Below are 19,909 nucleotides of genomic sequence, written 5' to 3' on the forward strand. Positions count from 1 at the left end.
AGCACAATGTATTTCATACCAAATAGACAAACATTAAAGAGTAACTTTCTTGACAAAAAAATGTTTCATCGAAAACCAGATGTTTTAGGCTTAGTTGAGATGATGCAGAGGTATTCTACATTACGTTTTCAATGGTAGAGTCGAACCGCTAGGAGCAAAAGGAGCTAGATTTATTATTACTAAAATACCAAAATATCGCTTTTGCAACGAATTGTCAAAATGAAGGCCATATTGACATGTTTCCCTATAACTAAGCCTAAAACATCTGGTTTTCCATTAAACCTTTTTTTGTCAAGAAAGTTACTCTGTCATTGTAGCCTGTTGGGTTATTAGAAAGATTTCCATAAAATTGGTAGGTTGTAATTGCATTAAGGCCTATAAACTTTAGACTAGTTCATGACCAGGTTTTAATAGCCAACCATCCCCAGTTGTGTGGCCAGTCATTAAAATGTGATAACGTCATGAACCCAGAGTCACAGAGCAGACACTCTGAAAAAGAACTGCACATCAGATGAAACGTCACAATTAAAAGAGAACTTCTTGGAGCTTCGCTCCCGATACTGTCTCATTGTGAGACAAAGCTACATACGTTGAAGACCAATGCCAATGAAGGGAAAGAGGAGAGTTGTGATCGGTGAGTTATTAAAATGATCATCAACAATGTGTTTTATAGCACAAATAATCAATGGAATAGTATTATCTCTATTTACATTGTTATTTAGCTTCTTGGTTGTCTTATTCATCAGCTTGTTCAACGACTGTTTTATTCGATAACCCTAAAGTAACAATACATGTCGAACTATTCCCCAAATACATTTGAAAATAAAATAAAAACATTTATTCTAGCTAATTATTTGTTAAAATGTAAATGTTGCACAAAACTATATGCTGCATTTTATACATTCCCATAGTCCCAACTTCCTCAATATCATCCATCTGCTGTGTATAATGTATTTTTTTTGGTCTTCAACTGAAAGAAAAACATTGCAACAAATTGATGAATATACGCCTTGATTAGATATTATAAAGTAATTTGGTTTTCGTTGATCTGGTTCTCTGTTTTTCCAGCTGCGCTCCTGTTGCTGTGCGCTCTTTGTGACGGAGACGAGTTGCAGCTTCAGCGAGACGCACCTCGAGTGCAATGTGTCACCACAAGTCTGACGGTAGGTGCCTAAACTGACCGTAACTGTGCATTCGTGGGATTAATTGACCAAACTGACCGGTCACTTACTGTAAACTTAAATGTTCAATCGGATTTTGAAAAGACCTGTGGCCTGTCCCCCGCTTCGGCTCCTGTTTCATTACTTATTAGAGTAAAAGTTTGGTAGTCTGTGGCTGAGTCACACTTTGAGATTATCCTCACAAACAGTAAATCCGGTTTGTCAGCTCATGTGCATTTATCGTTGAGATTTTTCTAATGGTGGGCTGTGTGGCCTAATGTCACTTCATATTGCATTGCAGAAGGATACAGGATTGCTCTGATCATATATTTTGAAGGATAATAAAAGTGAAATTCTGCAGCCCTAACATAACTCTAAAAGCAGATGTATTTCTGCTCTGACTTCAACAAGGTAAATGGAATAACAAGGCTTAAAATAAGAGGGTGGAAACTCACAGTTAGTGATGGTGAAATAGCATCACAGCACAGGAGGCTGCTGAGGGGAGAACGGCTCATAATAATGTCTGGAACGGTGACAATGGAATGGAACCCGGAAACCATGTGTTTGATGTATTTAATACCATTCGCTCCAATCATTACCACAAGCCCGTTCTCCCCGTTTAAGCTGCCAACAACCTCCTGTGCGCCACACCTACTATCCTATGTGTTCCTGTCATACACTGTCTAAAAAGGCATCAAAACACATGCTTATAGATGCAGTCCTCTAAATGCGACCTTGACTCAGAGAACAAAAGCAGAACTGCTATTTTAATAGAAAGTCAAGAAATGTACATTCTCGCCAGGCTTCTCATACTTTCCAAATGTAAAACAAAGTTTGATGAAAGTCTGACATTTGTGTTCAAACAGCTTTCTGAATATTCTGAATAGTGATCTCTATTCACTTCAAAAGCCATGCCAATTTACAGATGATCATCCTCACTTACTCTCTCTCCCTGACCTGGTGACATGTTGTTCCAGGGGGTGTGGTGTACTCTGTCTGAAGCCCATCTGAATGGTTCTGGTCCTACCAGACTAGAGGTCCCTGCTGGGCAGAGCCTTCATGTCACCATGCAGAGCCTCCCAGGAGACCCTGTCTGCAGCTGGAGCCGTGGACCTGACCCAATAAGGTAGGTGTGTGTGTAGGTGTAGGTGTGGGTGTGTTTGTCTTTGTTGCGTTACCTGGCGCCTCAAGGCCATTGTATCATTATTGCGGGTTCTGTGTACTTTTGCATCCCTGCTGAATTCATCTGTAATTATTTATCCTGCCAACAGAGGGGGCTATTCTATGGCCATACCACAGACGTCTGTGAGTGATTCTGGAGAGTACACCTTCGGCTGTGTGAATTGTGGCATCATCTCCTCCCTGACACTCTCTCTACTTGTTGGGCCTCCACTGAGTGAGTGACAGACCTTTTCTAAACCACTAATGTGATATCAGATTCTGATCTGCACCACATTAAAGTCATATAACGTCAATACCATCATCATGATTCTGAACAACATTGAAATCCTAGCTGTAGTTCATTCTCCCATTGGTTACCTTCAGGACGTCCCTCAAAGCCACATCTGAAATACATCCCTGGGAGAAGAGGCTTTCTACCTAACTTCCAGTGTTCTTCAGAGGGAAATCCCAAGCCAGAAATCACATGGTTCAATAACCTTGACAAGACTGGGTAAACTTTGGTGAACATAATATAGAATCTTAAAGAGTGTCTTCAGGGTTTTGACTTGAGTTTTGACTTGAGTTTCATATGTAGGACCTCTCCAAGGATGGCTACATACTTTAATTTCTCCTCCTGTCCCACAGACAATGTAGTCATGGGAATGAGACATCTAAGGACTCCGAGAGGTCCAACAACACAGTGGGAAGTAAACCATACTACAAGACAACAGTTATGTGCTGTGCTAGTAACTCCAAAGGAGAAGAGTGTTCTCAGCTTTATGACTATGGTTAGTATTATTGTAAAAGTGTAAACACAATGCCCCAAAAAACGAAATGGAACTAAAGGCACTCAGTCAGTTGAATACTGACTGATGTGTGATCTGTTGGCTTCCTGTGTGTGTCTCAGACTTGGACCGCAGCCGTAGTGTGGATGATGATAATGAAGCTCCAGAGATCACTCTGAGCCCGGGTCAGCCCCTGCTGCTGCGCTGTAGGGAGAGAGAGAACAGCACCACAAAGTGGCAGACTGATATACAGGAACAGGTAAGTGTTATCACTCATTCATGAACCTTTTATTCCCATTGTTGAAAGCATATGATCAGAACCATTTCACTTTCCCCTCCAAGACTTGTTCACTGTATTTCAGGTAATGCAGTATATCGTCTTTTCCTCCAGGTGTCCATATATAAACTATCCTATAAAGGAATAGATGTGACCTACCTGTTCTGTGCGTCGGTGAGAGTGAACCACAGTGGCATCTACACCTGCCATAGCAACAAGAACAAGTTCAAGTCCATCCACATCCGGGTCCTGGGTCAGTACAACAGGCAACAACACTGAATCCTTCTCTTTTTACCTTTTCTTTCCTTTCAAACATTCCCTTGACTTTATTTTAAATGTCTATCTTTACTTGGTCTTTACTCATCTGTCAGACACTTTCTTTCTGTCCTGCTTCTCTCCGTACCACCACCCCCTACCTGTTTTTTCCCCCCAAATGATGATTTCCAAGTGATTTCCATGTGATTTCTGGTGTTGTGTGTCCTCAGAGAAGGGCTTCATTTCCATCGACCAGCTGAATGAGAGCAGTACCATCTCAGCCCAGGAGAGGCCAGGGTTCTGTCTGCGGGCCCTGGTTTCCTCACACCCTCTCCTACGCTGCCATTGGCTGGGCCCGGGTGGTGTACAGACCCAGTGCCCTGAACCCACACGGCTGTGGAAGAACAGGTAGAGTAAGGCTGGTGGTCTCTGTATGGGCTTCCTGAGACTTCATTTAATCCAGGACATACTGCCATATCCATGTTCTATTTGGTTCTGTGTTTCTGTTGCAGTTTTATAAAGCTTTACTAAAGGTCTACTGCATCTACAAGATTTGATGAGGTTAAGTTTGGTTCAATAAGGTTTCACACGATTCCATATGGTTCTTCCCCCCCCCAGGACTCTGGAGCTATGTAACCCTGAGCCAGGAGAGTACCAGTTACACCTGGAGACTGGGGTGCTGAACCTCACAAAGACCCTCTCTCTGTGTGTGGCAAGTGAGTGACAGCCGACTCCCCAGTCAGATAAGACTTGTGATTGTGTGCATGACACCTCAGTAAGACACCTGTCCTCACCTGTCCTCCTCCTCTGTCTCTCAGGTACGCCCACCCCCAGTCTCTTCCAGGAAGAAGACTACATCACCTGTAAGACCAACAGCCCCCTCCCATTCAACCTCACCTGGAGGTTCTGCTCTCTGTCCAATGACAGGTACCTCTAGATTTAGGCCAGAGTTTCTCGTGTTAGGATTCAGCTATATATCTTAACACTAGTGGTGGGCACCAATATTGATAAATCGATATGATATTGATATCATTTCATATCGATATGAGCAAGGCATATCTTGATATTGGTTATTGTTCCTGTTAACCTACCCAGATAACACCTAATGTTCTGAGAACCATATGTTTCTTAGAGCTTGGTGAGAGTGTGGTTGTCCTAGTCCTATGGTTATTTTGCATACAACCATCCTACAAAGTTCTGGGAATCCAGGATTCGTTCTGAGAACCATATTTTTCTTAGGTGTCAATGTCATGGTTCTATTTAAAGTAATGTTCTCAGGACGTTCAGAGAACATTAAGAAACAACGTTCTTAAAAATAAATGTTTGCATTATTAATTCCTATGTACCGGCCGTCGTAGTGAAGGGACCAAGGCGCAGCGGGTACGTGAATGCTCATGTTTATTCTACAAAATAAAACACGAACACAATGAACAGACGACAAACAGTCTTGCAGGCAACACACAGCTATGCAAAGAACAACTTCCCACAAAACCCAAACAAAACACACCCCTCATTATAGGACCTTTTTGGGGATGGTTTTCCTTGATAGGCCACTGTCCTTCATCTCTTTCTCCACGGCCTTTCGCCAGGTTTCTTTTGGGTGGCCACGCTTCCTTTTGTTAACTTACACTATTATGAAAAAGAAAATACAGGATTTTGCTGCAACACTCTTACAGACTCGCAATTTAGCATAGCCTACTTAAATGGCTGCTGATGGGCCATCAACAGGGTTCCCATTGCCCAATGGGCAATCAGAAAAAAGTTGTCTGAACTGCACAAAGCCAGTGCAATGTTATTCATTAAAAACGATATGATATCGAAATTGGTTAAAACAAATGCAACTGATATCGATTTTCCATACCATTGCCCATGCCTACTTAAACCTGAAGCAACTTTATGGGGATGTTTCCCTGACACAAACTTAAGATCATTTCCAATGGAAATTCTCCATTGATCGTGCTGTTTAGTCCAGGAATAGGCTTAATCTGTGTCTGGGAAACCAACCCTACGTGTTTACCTGTGTGTGTGTGTGTGTGTGTTAACCCCCCCCCGTAGCTGCCAGTCAGAGTCTGCAGCCTGGAAGGAGATCCCTGCCCCTCCCCCAGAGCTCTGTGACTCAGACCAGTTCTGCCATAAGAAGGTCCTCAGCTCTCTGGACAGGGTCGAGGTGGGGAACCAGTTTGTCAAGTGCTGCATTGCAAACTCTGCCCACTCACAGTCACACTGCAGCGAGCCACTGTTCAATGCAGGAATGGTCTTTCCGCAGCAGCGTACGTTCAAACAACGTAAGTGGTCAGTCAGGAAAAATAAGTCCTCAGAAAATCATGTACAGCTTGAAGTATTTTTATAATGGTTGTCATCGTAGCTCCAGTGTGGAACAGAATTGGTCACAGTGTTGTCATGGCTGTTGTCAGACATTGGTTCTATCTGTTGATGTGTGTGTTCCATCAGCCTCCAACTCCTCTCAACTCCTGAGTGTGTCCAGTCTGGTTCTGTTCCTGACATTGATGCTGGTCATCGTGGCACTGCTCTACTTCCTCAGGAACAAGGTACACAGACAGACACACAGACAGACTTGCTCACCACACTCAAACATTCTCACACACCCTCCTGATATGTTGTGTGTAGAAACCCCAGTACCAGAGCCAGCTGCAGGTGATTCAGATGACGGGGTCTAATGACAACGACTACATCTACATCAACTTCAAAGACTTCCAGTACGACCAGAAATGGGAGTTCCCCAGAGAGAACCTGGAGCTGGGTAAGACTGGGGGAGACGTACCAGTGGAATGACGTAGCCTGGCCCATCTACTTGGGAATCTCTAGTCTCCAGCATCACCAATAGTATTCCCACCAACCCTGTGTTGTTGTGGTCTTTCTCCCCAGGGAAGGAGCTGGGCTCTGGTGCTTTTGGCATGGTGCTTCAGGCTACAGCCCACGGCATCAGCAAGCCAGGGGTCTCCCTGCAGGTGGCTGTCAAGATGCTGAAAGGTACAGGGTTTTACCTGTGGGATGTTTTACACTGCTGGCTAAGTGTTGGTGTTTGCTGAAGACATACTATTTAACATACCCTGCACCAGTGAAGTCACTCAGGTCGTTGTTGAGTCTTGATGTTTGCCCATGCAGAAGAGCATGAAACAGTGGAGAAAGAGGCTCTGATGTCAGAGCTGAAGATGCTGACTCACATCGGACAGCATGCAAACATCGTCAACCTGCTGGGGGCGTGCACTGGCTCAGGTACGACAGCCAATCACAGACAGGCTCAGAATCCAGCATCTAGCAGAAATAACGCAGGAATAACTACAACATGTAAATGCCAAGAACATGTCTTTAGAGATTGTACTGAAACGAGTACATGTGTATTTAGGACTGTCTCTAAGTTCCTGTGTGTGACTGTGAATGTGTGTATCTGACTCTGTGACTGTGTGTGACTGTGAATGTGTGTATCTGACTCTGTGACTGTGTGACTTTGACAGGGCCAACGTACCTGATCTTCCAGTACTGCCGTAATGGGGACCTGCTGAACTACCTGAAGAACAACAGAGAACTGTACCACAAGTCTCTGACCGAGGCCTTCACCAGGGACCGCTTCAGCAGCCTTTACCACAACCTGCCCAAGAGGAGCTCCACTGGAGGGCAAGAGAGCATCGCCCTCCTCAGCCTCAACTCCTCTCCCATGGACACCTCTGATGGTCATTGTGGTGTAGACACAGACACATGAAGAAATAGGCATGCTAATGTATAAAGCAGCACGGTTAAATACGTCGGTAGGATCTCTTCACTGTTTGCCAGTAGATCCCGTTGACCCCAGCTGATCCATGCTGATCCACAGGTCCAGGGATCTATGAGAAGCAGGAGGAGGAGGAGGAGGCACTGACCTATGACGACCTGCTCAGCTTTTCCTACCAGGTGGCCAAAGGCATGGACTTCCTGTCCTCTAAGCACGTACGTGGATTGACAACACTGCACACTGCATACTGCACCATATTCACTTCACCATGTCCCCTCATACATGTAATGCTCCCTATTCCCTACATCATTACTCCCTACACACTCTCTCTATCTGGGTGTGTTTCTGTGTCCAGTGTATCCATCGGGACCTTGCGGCCAGGAACGTGTTGGTGTCTCAGGGTGGACTAGTAAAGATCGGAGACTTTGGACTGGCCCGGGATATCCACAACGACTCCAACTACGTAGTGAGAGGAAATGTAGGTACTATACACAGGAGGGAGTGTTTGTCTGTATTCTACAGATGCTCTGTTGCCAGTGACAACAGCTCTGTTCTAGGCATGCAGTGTCAGTGTGTCTGATGTCTTGTGTCGCAGGTGCGTCTGCCAGTGAAGTGGATGGCTCCAGAGAGTATCTTCCAGGGGATATACACCATGCAGAGCGATGTCTGGGCCTATGGTATCCTGCTGTGGGAGGTCTTCTCTCTGGGTAGCTACATAAACATACCTACTCTTTAAAAAAAAAAATGTATTGTCATTATTTTATTTAGTTTTTGTCCTTTATATTGTGTGTTGACCGAGTTTGGGGATGAGGTGGGGCCGCCAGGGGTATGTTTAGGATGGGGGGGCTTCAAAAACATACATACTGTACGCACTTATTAAAGATGTATTCCCTGCATCTTTATTATATGTGATTTGCTCTCTTCCTCCCTCCCTCTCCCTCTCTCTCTCCCTCTCTCTCCCTACCCCTTTCTCTCTCCCTCTATCTCCCTCTCCCTCCCCCTCTCCCTCTCCCTTTAAGGTTTGACCCCCTACCTGGGGATAAAGGTGGACAACAACTTCTATGTGATGATAGAGAGAGGTTTTAAGATGGAGAAGCCGTACTATGCCAGTGAATCTGTGTAAGTATCCACAAACGCTCTGCACCTACATCTATACATCATACACATTTAATTACAATCAAATATATGAACTGTAAAGGAGGCTTCATCCCCCTTTTCCTCCCTCTCTCCCACAGGTATAAGATGATGTGCAAGTGCTGGGCACTGGAGCCTCGGGACCGCCCTCACTTCGCCAAGCTGGTGGCCTTTATGGGCGACCAACTGGCCGACATTGAGGAGAAGGTGAGATTCAAACAACACAACAAGCCTCAATGTAGACGTATCAAACTTTACAACTGGCTAGCGCACAGCATTCCATTAGAATCATGATTTCTTGTCATTTCTTACTATGCCCCTTTTCTGTCTTAGCTCTACTGTAACATCCTGGACAAGAGCTCCAATGACTCCTTATACCAGAATGCACCAGTGAATTCTGACCTCTCTGCCTTGGCCAAAGAAAAGGAGGTTCTTTTGACACAGTCACAGAACCAACACAGCAAGATTCATTCCACTGGAGAGGCCCCTACAACCAAAACAACACCCTCTGACATGGATGCCATGGAGGCTGATGATGATACACCTCTGTAACCATATCAGTGAGCGCAGGGGCCAATCTATCCTTCTAATTATTCTATTCCATACAATATATTCAGGGTTGGGGAGTAATGGATTACATGTAAGGGATTACAAAAAATGGTAACTGCTATCCGTAACAGTGTCACGCCCTGACCAGGTGAACTCTTCTATTTTGGTCAGGGTGTGGCATTTCTATAGTTTATTTTCTATGTTTTTGGTATAGCCTTGCTTTGGGGCGTATTTCTATGTTGGGTTCTGTCGATTCCCAATCAGAGACAGCTGTCACTAGTTGCCTCTGATTGGGGAATCATATTTAAGTTCCTTTTCCCCCCACGATGTTTGTGGGTTGTTGTCTCTTTTTGTTGGAGCAGTAGCGATACGTTTATTCTCTGTTTTGACCGTGTTATTTCAGTCTGTAATAAATAACATGAGTTCGCTCCCAGCTGCGCCTTGGTCCACTTCTTCCTTCCTGCACGACGATCGTTACAAACAGCAAATATATTGTAATCGGATTACATATTGTTTTGAAAAACTAGATGATTACTTTGAGGATTACTTTTAAATTCAGAAAGGATGTTTTCTCAATGACATTCAAATCAGCATTGAAAAAAGGCGCAAGTTTATGTTTCTTTCACCTGAGCGAGTCTGACCACAAGTCAGAGACCACTATGATGACACACAAAATGTGTTTGATGGATCGAGGGAAAAGAGCAAGAATTGGCTTTTGTAGGCTACAGTCCAAGCTATGTCTTCCAATGGTACGACTGCTGTCGGCATCCAAAGATTATCCAACTTGAATAAACACTTGGAGGTAAGGATGACATCAGTGGTGTAGTCTACGGCGATACCGATATCACTTATTATTGATATACACATAGCGCATTGATGTGGATCACACTGTTGCTCTCTCGTTTAGCTATTTGTGCTTTACGGATTGTGGTTGTTGTGGATGGCTGTTCACAAATCTAAATGTATTTTTGAACCCAATAATGGAAGTTCAAGAAGTTTAAGCTGCCTATCAATCATTGTTTTTGAAACCAGTGGACAGCCAGTGAAAAATGTGCTCTTGCAACAGCTGCATAGTGAGGATCCCAGCCTATGGAATAAAAGTAGGGTTTTTATTACTCAATCTAATTCATGCTGATAAAACAATACATCCATAGACCTAATGGATACATGCTCAAACTCACACACTTTTGATAGACTTAAAGGGCAATCTGTAGTTGCTGCATCCATTTTATAAATTCTATATATTAATGTAAATATATCATTTAATCATATTATTATATGTAGTAGAAAGTGATGGGTTAGAAGAAGACTGCATAACCAACACATAAAGTGAAATTGAACATCCATGTATGGCCAGCTACGTAAACTTTAACATTGATTTATACTGCAATAGATGTTATTAAATTGGTAACATACATTTTTGTATTTTTCTAATGCCTCTTAAGGGGAAAGTAATCTAAAAGTAACTGAATGTAATCAGATTACGTTAATGAGTTTGGGTAATCCACAAGTTACGCTACTGACTACAATTTTGGAGAGGTAACTGTAACAGATTACATTTTGAAAGTAATCTACCCAACCCTGACATACTCTGTTTAAGATCTCACATTATATTGTGGCACTGGCAGTCTATATTTATATATTGCTGTGGATTTTAAATGCACTGAATACTTGCTTTTTCCAAATATGTTTAACAATGAATATGTCAATTAAAGTGTTTGTATCAAATGCTCGCTCTTTCACTGTAGAAATTGATAAATAAATATTTTACATTGAAACATAGTAATGAATGTAGCATTTAATACATTTTACTACCAAGTGTTGGGCTGAGATAACCTCTTCTTGCACACATTATATTGAATTTACTGTGTGAAACTAACGCAATATTAGTCGTATTTTTACTGCTTTTGGATAAGAGTTATTTCAGCTATTTTAATTTAGAGCCAGGTTCCGGGGACTGCTGGATTATTCTGTCAGTGTTTTTTCCGTGTGAAGTTGCTTACTTTATCTTCATGTTTGTCCATTTGAGTTCTCGAAATTATTCTTACATTTGAAATAAAGTATTTAAAATGATCCCTGTTTTTTGTGGATTTTAGGTCTATCGGTAACAAATAGTGGTGTATTATATTCGAAGGCGGGGGGAAATAACGGCACAAAATGCACGACAGGTGGCACGAGAGCTACATTTGTCGCCAGAGCGACTCCTGCAGGTGTCCTGAATGTCAATAGTGTCATTCACCTTGCTTGCATCAAATTAAAAGCTGTCAAATACCACTTTATCTCCATTCAAACATTTTGAAATACAACAAACAGGCCTAGGTTGCATTCTAGGCTAGTAAGGCTACAAAGCTGTGCGTAAAAAGGCATGAGTGGTTCCAAAGCGCCTTGTTGTCGATGAGTTCATTAACCCTACAGTAATTGCACAATGGGCTTTTCTGTTGACCTGTCCAAAGGTCCGTTTTGGGGCTGCTGTTGGTGAGTCTGTGCAGACGAGATAGCAGAGTTTAACATGGACATCGGATCAGTGAATGATCTTCCTTACGACGACTTTGTGAATGTTTTCGGTACTGTGGTGGAGAAATCTCCAATCATACGGACCGCGGTATGGTCCCGCGCCCTTTGCTGATCTGGAGGCCAGTATAAACTATTTCATCTGACGCATGGCCCGGGTCAATACGGAATACAAGGACCATTTAGGATCCCCTTCGTGATATGCACGCGGATTACCAACAAGACGACCATCCTACGGTAGCTAGAGGAGCGATCCGGGAACGGCTGCCATCGATGAAGTGAAGAAGATCTGTCATGTCCGTTTACAGGTGCCCCTAGTCCCCGACATACCCAACAAACTATGGCCGTATTTGAGAACACCAAAACTGTAACGTATCATAGGTCAATTGCAGTGGTGGAAACATTATCCAATTGTCATGCTTGAATAAAAGTAAAGATGCCTTAATAGAACATTTCTCAAATTTGTAAGTCGCTCTGGATAAGAGCGTCTGCTAAATGACGTAAATGTAAATGTAAGTGAAAGTCACTCATTAAAATACTAATTGAGTAAAAGTATTTCGTTTGAAATACATTGAAGTATCAAAAGTAAATGTAATTGCTAAAATATCCTTATGTATGAAAAGTATAAATACTTTCAAATTCCTCATATTAGGCAAGCCAGCTGGCACGATAAAAAAAAAAAGTATTTTGTTTGCGGATAGTCAGCGGCACACTCCAACACTCAGACATACTTTACAAATGAAACATTTGTGTTTAGTGAGTCTGCCAGATCAGAGGCAGTAGGGATGACCAGGATGTTGTTTTGATAAGTGTGTGAATTGAACCATTTTCCTGTCCTGTTGAGCATTCCAAATGTAACGAGTACTTTTGGGTGTCAGGTAAAATATATGACTTAGTAAATACATCATTTTCATTAGGAATGTAGTGAAGTAAGAGTAAAAGTTGTGAAACATATACATAGTAAATTACAGCACAGATACCCCAAAAACAACTTAAGTAAAACTTTTAAGTATTTTTACTTAAGTACTTTACACCACTGGTAAATTGTGATTGACTACAAAAATAATTAGTCGTTATTTATGATGCAAGGTGATTTGTAGCACTAGCGGTTCTGGGAGGGGGGAGGAGGGGCAGTGCCCCTGTGACAACAATTTTGGACCCCTTGTGGCCCTCCTAAATGTGGAGTATGAAATAATTTTTACATAACAAATTTTTGCTATCTTTCTTTTTTTACATCCGTTATTAGACAGTGGCAACGATAATGATTATGGACATGGTATTTTGCCTGCTAATGCCTGCAATGCAGTGAAGAAAACGATATGACAACAATAACGTCTAATGTAACTGGCCCCTCTAACAGTACAACTGGCCCCAGCTTGGCCCCCCCCAGTTGAAATGGTCTAGAACCGCCACTGGCTTGTAGATCAGTCAGTCGTCAGTCGCCTGCTCTGTCGGCTGCAATGTCAAACAAGCCCCACGGCTGACTGACGTGATGACTTACGGTTTCGTGTGGTCTGCCTGCTGTGTTGAATGTGCTTGAATAGTGGATAATAATGTCAGCATTATTGTTGTGCGTAAAGGCGTAATTGTACAATGTGCCAAGTAATTAAATAACTGGACATGTTTCATTTGACTTTATTCTGATTTCAAACTTGAACTTTATAGCTTAATAAAGAATTCAAAATACAGTACATTATTCACAGTGCCTATCATTAAGACATCAACGATGTGATAACATTAAGTACATAAATAGGCTATATAATTGGTGTGATTGACTCATTTTTTGTCATATACCAATTTATCAGAAAATGCATCAGTATTGTCAATATTGACAGAATCATGTCCCGTGCATAGACTGCATATATTTACATACATAAATGAAACTTGGTTGTACACTGCTAACATTTTCAGAGAAGGTATCTGAAGTGCATTGATTTTAGTAAAGCAATCAAAGTAGGCTAGATGCCCGACGTCACTCTCAACAGAGTTGTGTGGTCTGTATCACAACTGTCTCTCCAGGCACTGGGTGCTGCCCTCTTCTGACAACGCAACGAGAGGCTGCAGACCAGAGCAGTGGGTCTGTACACGTATGTCCAATGCCAACTGTCATCATCAGTGCATGACCCGCATGTCCTCAGCACGACAACATGAGGTTAGAGTTCAGTCGCAGAATGATATCGCAGACAATGAACCTGCAGTCCTCGCCTTTCACCTCTCTTCAATCTGTCACCGCCGATAATGTACATGAATAATACCAACCGAGTCTGTTTGAATGAGGCTGCGTTAACACAGGCAGCCGAATTCTGATCTTTTTTCCACTAATTGGTCTTTTGACCAATCACATGAGATCTTTTCACGTCAGCTCTTTTTCAGAGCTGATCTGATTGATCAAAAGACCAATTAGTGAAACAATATCAGAATTCGGCTGCCTGTGTTAACGCAGCCTAAGAGCGTCCCCTTTCCTCAGTGTCTGTCCAGTTTTCATCCATCCATATCAGCCCTGCTAGGCCGAGTCTCTAGAACCTGACATGGAGTGGGCGTGTAAGGGTGAGGGGGGTGTCGTGGTGGTGGGATGTCCTGCCCCCACGACTCCCACCCCAGCCTCATCCTTCAAGTCTCCTGACGTAATGGACGAGTCCTGCTCGGGGTCGATCCCCCTCACTCTCTTCTTGTCCTCCTCCTTCTTCCACTTCATCCGTCGGTTCTGGAACCAGATCTTGATGTGTCTCTCTGTGAGGCTGAGGGTGAGGGCCAGCTCGACACGCCGCGGCCTGCTGATGTACTTGTTGAACAGGAACTCCTTCTCCAGCTCCAGGAGCTGGGCTCGCGTGTAGGCCGTCCTGGTCCGCTTGTTCTCCTCCGCCTCCACCATGTAGGGGCCTGAGGAGGAGGGGGGGGCGACAGGGTGAGAGAGAGAAAGGTAAAGGGGAGGGGTAGAATGGTGTATCCAATTTTGTGGCACTCACGATGAACTAAACATTGTATCCTGCCACAGTCAAAGTCCCAGTAAAGCCTCAATCTAGGTGCAATTGGTAATGACTCACCATTTACAACTCTGGTGTACCTTTCTGAAACACACACAGCAGCACATTGGCTGAACACAGTCAGCTCACACACTGATCACCAAAGACTGTATAGAAACAACTCTATTGGGTAACTGATGATATCTGAAACAAACAGTACACCATGTACGTCACAGGCCAACTCTCACAGATGCCGGTCCAGCTTTAGTAACAGATATACTATACTGAACATAGACGGAAAGTTTCTATGTGAGGCATCATATATTCTGTGAAGAACAAAGCCCTGAAATGAAACAAATCACTCTTAAATCTACTTGGGCCACCACAGCACATTGAATTTTACATAACTGCACATTTATCACAAACACTCACAAATGGATCAATAAATTGGTTTGAAAATTACTATTAAATACTAAAAAGAAAGAATAGGTCTATAGCTACATTTTTATGACTGAGTCAGTTGACGAAAACCTACAACGAAAACCAACAATAGTTGAATATCGTTTATAATGCGTGTAATCTCTAGTACTATATTATATATCTAGTCTATATTTAACACCAATTTCACCTGAAAAGGTTTCACTAACTTTAAGGGTTCATTAGGATCAGCCCGGATCAGCAAGGCAATTTAGAGACAGTCCGTGAAAAGTTTATTTCAATCAATCACTTTTATTTCAAGTGTAGGTATAGACCTACATGATGAAGGTATACCCTTATACTTCCCCACTGTTACCACTACAATTCATTTGTGTTTTGAATTCTGAAACTATAGCTCACTTGTTAAACTTTCGTTCAGATATATTGGTGAAGGGAGTCGTTGATTTAAAAATAAACAATTCAAATCTATTCTATTCAATACTTGATCTGCTTCATAGATTTAGAGTTGGTTCATTCTTGCAGTGGTTGCGTTTGTCCGTTGAAGAAAATATTTTCACTGAAATAAACTTTTATCGAAATTAGATAAGAAAAAGTTAATCGCTTGTAAAGTTACATGATTTTCTTAAATAATAAACAATAAAAACACATATCGCCTAATGAGGTTATAATAATTAACACATTTCTATCATAATTGTCTTAATAATAGGCTTAGAAACAATATGGTTTAGATAATCTTTGATGAATGTTGAGTTGAGAGAATAATTGTCTATAGGCCTACGCAGAGAAGAACCGATTCTGCTTGAGACTTATCAACTTTTCCACTTGTTGTTACCCTCAATTTATTTAACAAATTCAATCCATAGTAACATACATGACTTTCATATTTCGTTTCATTGAAACCAACGCAAAAGCTGTGTGAGTGGTTTGAAAACTTGTTGAATTATTTTAGCCCCAAAATAATAATAATCCTAAATGCTCCCATTGACCCGCTGAACCGAGTTGATTTAAAATGGCCGCAACAGAAAATACTTTTAGGACTAAGAGTTGATTCACTATCTTCTGTTATCCCTAAACACTCCACGTTAATTATATACCCTTTAATATATTTTACATTAAAACATATTGATATAACTAAGGTTATTGTAAGACACTTTCATCTGTAATACGAAACATTTTTCACGAAGGCTTATATGGATCATACCTGCCATTAGCAAATCATTAACAAATAAATAGCCACAACTGAAATGTTCACATATTTGAAGTAAATCGCAACTTGGAACATGAGACAGGAGGCACACCTTCAGAGGCATACAAAAACATTGTGGTTTATATAAGGGGAACACAGGTCCTTTACAGATTGATTGACAAGGAAAATTGACACCCACCCACGACATACTGTATATTGTAGACATCATGATGTGATTTAAGTCCTTATACGTGCACAAAAGCCTCGGTATATTCAAACTAACTGAACATTTATGCCGACTAACGTTTGGTCATTCCTAAGGCCTATATTCACAGCAGTGGCATAGCTAGGCTACACACAAAGCAGCAATATGGTATAATGAATGCGAGAGTTAGGCCAAATAGCTTTTGAATTATACTTAATGTTCAGTGTAATTTTTGATGAATTCTCTATACATAACAATCACTCCCTTGCTATTGGCAAAATAAAACTCCTGAATGTTCCATTTTTAACTATTGAGGAAATACTTTGGTTGAAATATTGTATTTAGATGTACTTGTCTAATATTTGTACAGTATAAAATAATGTGTTGAAACTAAGTGTTCAAACGAATCCTTTTCGATAGGCATACCATAAAGGAAAGGTCTGCAATATTCCTATAAATGTGTGCGTAAAGATTCCTTGATAGGCCATAGATTAATTCCTTTCTTTGCAGCACGGCGGTAATAATAACTATGAGAAAATGTCCAAGGTGACTGCAGTGAGTTACCTGCCCACTGTCCCTTCCAGGTGTGCGCGTGAGACTTGGTGGTTTTCATCCAGGGGAAAGGCAGGTGATATTTGTTCCTATCGGCACACAGAGCCAACCCCCCCGGGTATTCGTAACCCCCTGGCTGGAGAGTCTGCTGGGGCCCCTGGGGGTGGTGGAGCTGCGGCACACCCGGGTCCTCTCGCATGGGAATACTGTACGGAGCAATGTCAGGGAGACTCGCCTGGTCTAGCCCTCCCATGGAGGGCGAGGAGTAGACGGACTGAGCCTGCCGGCCCATGTAGAGGCAGGGCGGAGGGCTGTGGCTGTAGTCCTCGCTGTGTGGTCTCTGGTAGGCGCAGGAGTCTTTGAACAGCTGCGCGGGAGAATAGTAGTGCTCTTCTCGATTCATGACTGCCGAGGGCCAGGGCTATCCAACGGGTGTGTGTGCACACGTACCTGCGCCCTATAGCTTACGCAGCGCGGAACCTTGTGTTCTGCTCTACCTGTGCTGCTCGTGCGCCTGGCGCCGCTATAGGCCATGGACAGGTGTGTCATCACCATGTGACCCTGTTGCACCTAAGCCATTGGTCTCACTGTTTACACAAACGGAAAAGTTCACTACTTAGTTTCTATTTGTGTCTGTATTCTCTGCCCCGCAGTCCGATAATGATTGAACAGAATTTACCGTGCACAAATCAATGCCCTCGGCAAACACTGCACTGTTTGACGCGGGTATCTGACACCCACCTGCCGCCGGGTGGTCCTAATGCAGTGATGGACAGATGAACGGGGGAATCCGCGGGTCCTATCTCTGCGCGCAGACAGGGGTTAATGCCACCGAATACCTTATCAGAGAGATTGTGGCCTGCGAGACCAATCACGGTGAGAAACGCAAACAGAACGTGTCTTCAGAATGTCAGCATCATCACGGCTTGCTTTAGCTTTGTTGGTGGGAAAGAAGAAGAAACGATGGGAGTGCAGTGCCTGTATGTGGATGTCACTGCCGTCGAACAATGTCAGCCATTGAACAGTTACACTGAGTGTACAAAATATTAGGAACACCTGTTCTTTCCATGACATAGACTGACCAGGTGAATCCAGGTGAAAGCTATAATCCCTTATTGATGTCGCCTCTTAAATCCACTTCAATCAGTGTAGATGAAGGGGAGGAGACAGGTTAAAGTAACCAAACGGTCGCTTGTTCGAATCCCCGAGCTGACTAGGTGGAAAATCTGTCGATGTTCCCATGAACAAGGCACTTAACCATTATTGTTCCTGTAAGTCGCTCTGGGTAAGACTACAAATGAAAATGTGCCATTCAGAGGGTGCACCAGTTTGAGTGTGTCAAGAACGGCAACGCTGCTGGGTTTTTCACGCTCAACATTTTCCGTGTGTATCAAGAATGGTCCACCACCCAAAGAACATCCAGCCAACTTTACACAACTGTGGGAAGCATTGGAGTCAACATGGGCCAGCAGCCCTGTGGAACGCTTTCTACACCTTGTAGAGTCCATGCCCCGATGAATTGAGGATGTTCTGGAGGGCAAATATGTTGTACACTCAGTGTAGCCTATATGAACCTAGTTCTCTTATCAATATGCGATTGATAGAGGGGGAAATCGATAGCCAGATGTTATAGGGCTACTCGCATCGACTGACCCTGGTGATAAACAACTCAGATTGGGAGGCGGTTGTCTTGGAAACTTGACAATGTGAGGGGATCAAAGATCTCGTCCTAACTTAACACTCTCCTAGTTGGATACCTTTTAGTGTTCTGTCAAAAGTTTCCGAACCTGCGACTTTTAAAATCCATCCCAAATGGCTCATTTAACACAATTGAACGGACCTCTGGTTACTGGTATTAACCAACAGCCTCAGAGCTCGTGTCTCCCGCTGCCACTTTCCCTCTGTGTTTGCTGGTCATTAGGCAGACAGGTGCTCGCTCCATTAAACAACACTCCTCGTGGTAAAGTAAAGAGGAGAGCCAGGATGTAAACCAATTATCATGGAGTGAGGAACAGAACTCAATTAGCGCGCGTGGCGCGTGGAAATACGCGTCTCTCCAGGACCTCAACTGAGGGCAAGGCAGCAGTTAAGGCCTTAAGGCCCATGACTTAAAAGGTCCAATTTATTACGATGTTATAACTGTAATGTTATAAAGCACTAGCATTTATTTCAGATGACCTTGCAGGCCATCAATAACCAACCAATACAACAAATGCCAGTCAAACACACAGAATCGAATATGGCAGCACTGTTCTTCAAGAGCACTTACACCAGCATCTTAATGGGGCACTCAGCACCTGCTATAAACTTCAAGTAAACCAATTCCATACAAATCAGTCCATGTAATGTCGCTTAAAGGTGTTTATACTTGCTCGTCGTTTGAAAAAGGAAGGAAACTGTTAATCCGCATCTAATCCCCGCTACACTGGAGACGGAGTTTATGAAGCGTGACTGCGTAAAATGCAATTTAGACCCCCAATCTATGGCATTGAAATGTGCGTAATGGTTTTAAGTGAAAGGTAATGCGGCGTTGCTGAACCCTTTGCGGACGCACGAAACCAAATGCACTGATTCACAAACAGGTTTGCAATTAAAAAGCCTTTAAGGGCTTGATATGGAGCGCAATAATTGTTAGTGCTGTGTAGGCCATTGAGAGGGGCCATAGCCGTATATAGTGCAGCACGGGCTATGGACCCAAGGGTTGCTAGAAACACCAGATGGAACGTATTAATTAGTGCTGTAGGGAGAGATGGTTGATGCGGATGTTGTCTCAGCCCCTGGGTTAACCCCAGGAGCGCCTATAGAGCAACATTGAACTAATTCAAGATTAAATTAAATTGCGCCAACAATATATTTCATATCGTATAAATTATCACAATCCAAAATAACCAAATTACATTCAATTACAATTATTAACGTTGCCTAAAAAATGATGGTAATTAAAATGAGGCCTATTGAAGTTATGGCTCCCAAGTGGCGTAGTGGTCTAAGACACTGCATCTC

The 19,909-nt window shown here is 42.8% G+C and overlaps 3 protein-coding genes across 3 annotated transcripts in view; 2 read left to right on the forward strand and 1 right to left on the reverse strand.

The window, feature by feature from the left end:
• Positions 1-408: 408 nt before the first annotated feature.
• On the forward strand, positions 409-11,118 carry LOC106590453 (receptor-type tyrosine-protein kinase FLT3). Its single transcript, XM_014181509.2, has 23 exons — positions 409-634; positions 1,069-1,163; positions 2,138-2,286; positions 2,432-2,556; positions 2,706-2,832; positions 2,967-3,109; positions 3,229-3,365; positions 3,498-3,636; positions 3,869-4,046; positions 4,257-4,354; positions 4,457-4,565; positions 5,694-5,923; positions 6,090-6,187; positions 6,267-6,399; positions 6,525-6,629; positions 6,765-6,875; positions 7,115-7,330; positions 7,471-7,583; positions 7,724-7,846; positions 7,964-8,075; positions 8,388-8,487; positions 8,604-8,709; positions 8,836-11,118. Exons 1-23 carry the CDS (start codon positions 601-603, stop codon positions 9,052-9,054), a joined length of 3,000 nt encoding a protein of 999 aa, XP_014036984.1. The 5' UTR covers positions 409-600; the 3' UTR covers positions 9,055-11,118.
• A 437-nt stretch (positions 11,119-11,555) lies between these two features.
• LOC106590447 (ligand of Numb protein X 2) overlaps positions 11,556-19,909 on the forward strand; it is a 38,628-nt gene continuing 30,274 nt past the window's right edge. The window contains exon 1 of the mRNA XM_045710791.1: positions 11,556-11,870. The gene's annotated coding sequence lies outside the window, so the exon portion shown is untranslated. The remainder of the gene's footprint in view (positions 11,871-19,909) is intronic.
• Positions 13,182-18,007, reverse strand: LOC106590452 (pancreas/duodenum homeobox protein 1-like). Its single transcript, XM_014181508.2, has 2 exons — positions 16,919-18,007; positions 13,182-14,442 (listed from the first exon to the last, which is right to left on the reverse strand). Exons 1-2 carry the CDS (start codon positions 17,307-17,309, stop codon positions 14,066-14,068), a joined length of 768 nt encoding a protein of 255 aa, XP_014036983.1. The 5' UTR covers positions 17,310-18,007; the 3' UTR covers positions 13,182-14,065.

The sequence above is a fragment of the Salmo salar genome, chromosome ssa29 (genome assembly GCF_905237065.1).
Source record: "Salmo salar chromosome ssa29, Ssal_v3.1, whole genome shotgun sequence".
NCBI classification, from domain to species: domain Eukaryota; kingdom Metazoa; phylum Chordata; class Actinopteri; order Salmoniformes; family Salmonidae; genus Salmo; species Salmo salar.

Coding starts and splice junctions, on each gene's coding strand:
- LOC106590452 (XM_014181508.2), bottom strand. CDS start 17,309: ATGAATCGAGAAGAGCACTACTATTCTCCCGCGCAGCTGTTCAAAGAC. Junction 14,443..16,918: donor CTGGAAGGGACAGTGGGCAG/GTAACTCACTGC, acceptor CCTCCTCCTCAG/GCCCCTACATGGTGGAGGCG.
- LOC106590453 (XM_014181509.2), top strand. CDS start 601: ATGCCAATGAAGGGAAAGAGGAGAGTTGTGATCG. Junction 4,355..4,456: donor CCTCTCTCTGTGTGTGGCAA/GTGAGTGACAGC, acceptor TCTGTCTCTCAG/GTACGCCCACCCCCAGTCTC. Junction 6,188..6,266: donor TCTACTTCCTCAGGAACAAG/GTACACAGACAG, acceptor TGTTGTGTGTAG/AAACCCCAGTACCAGAGCCA.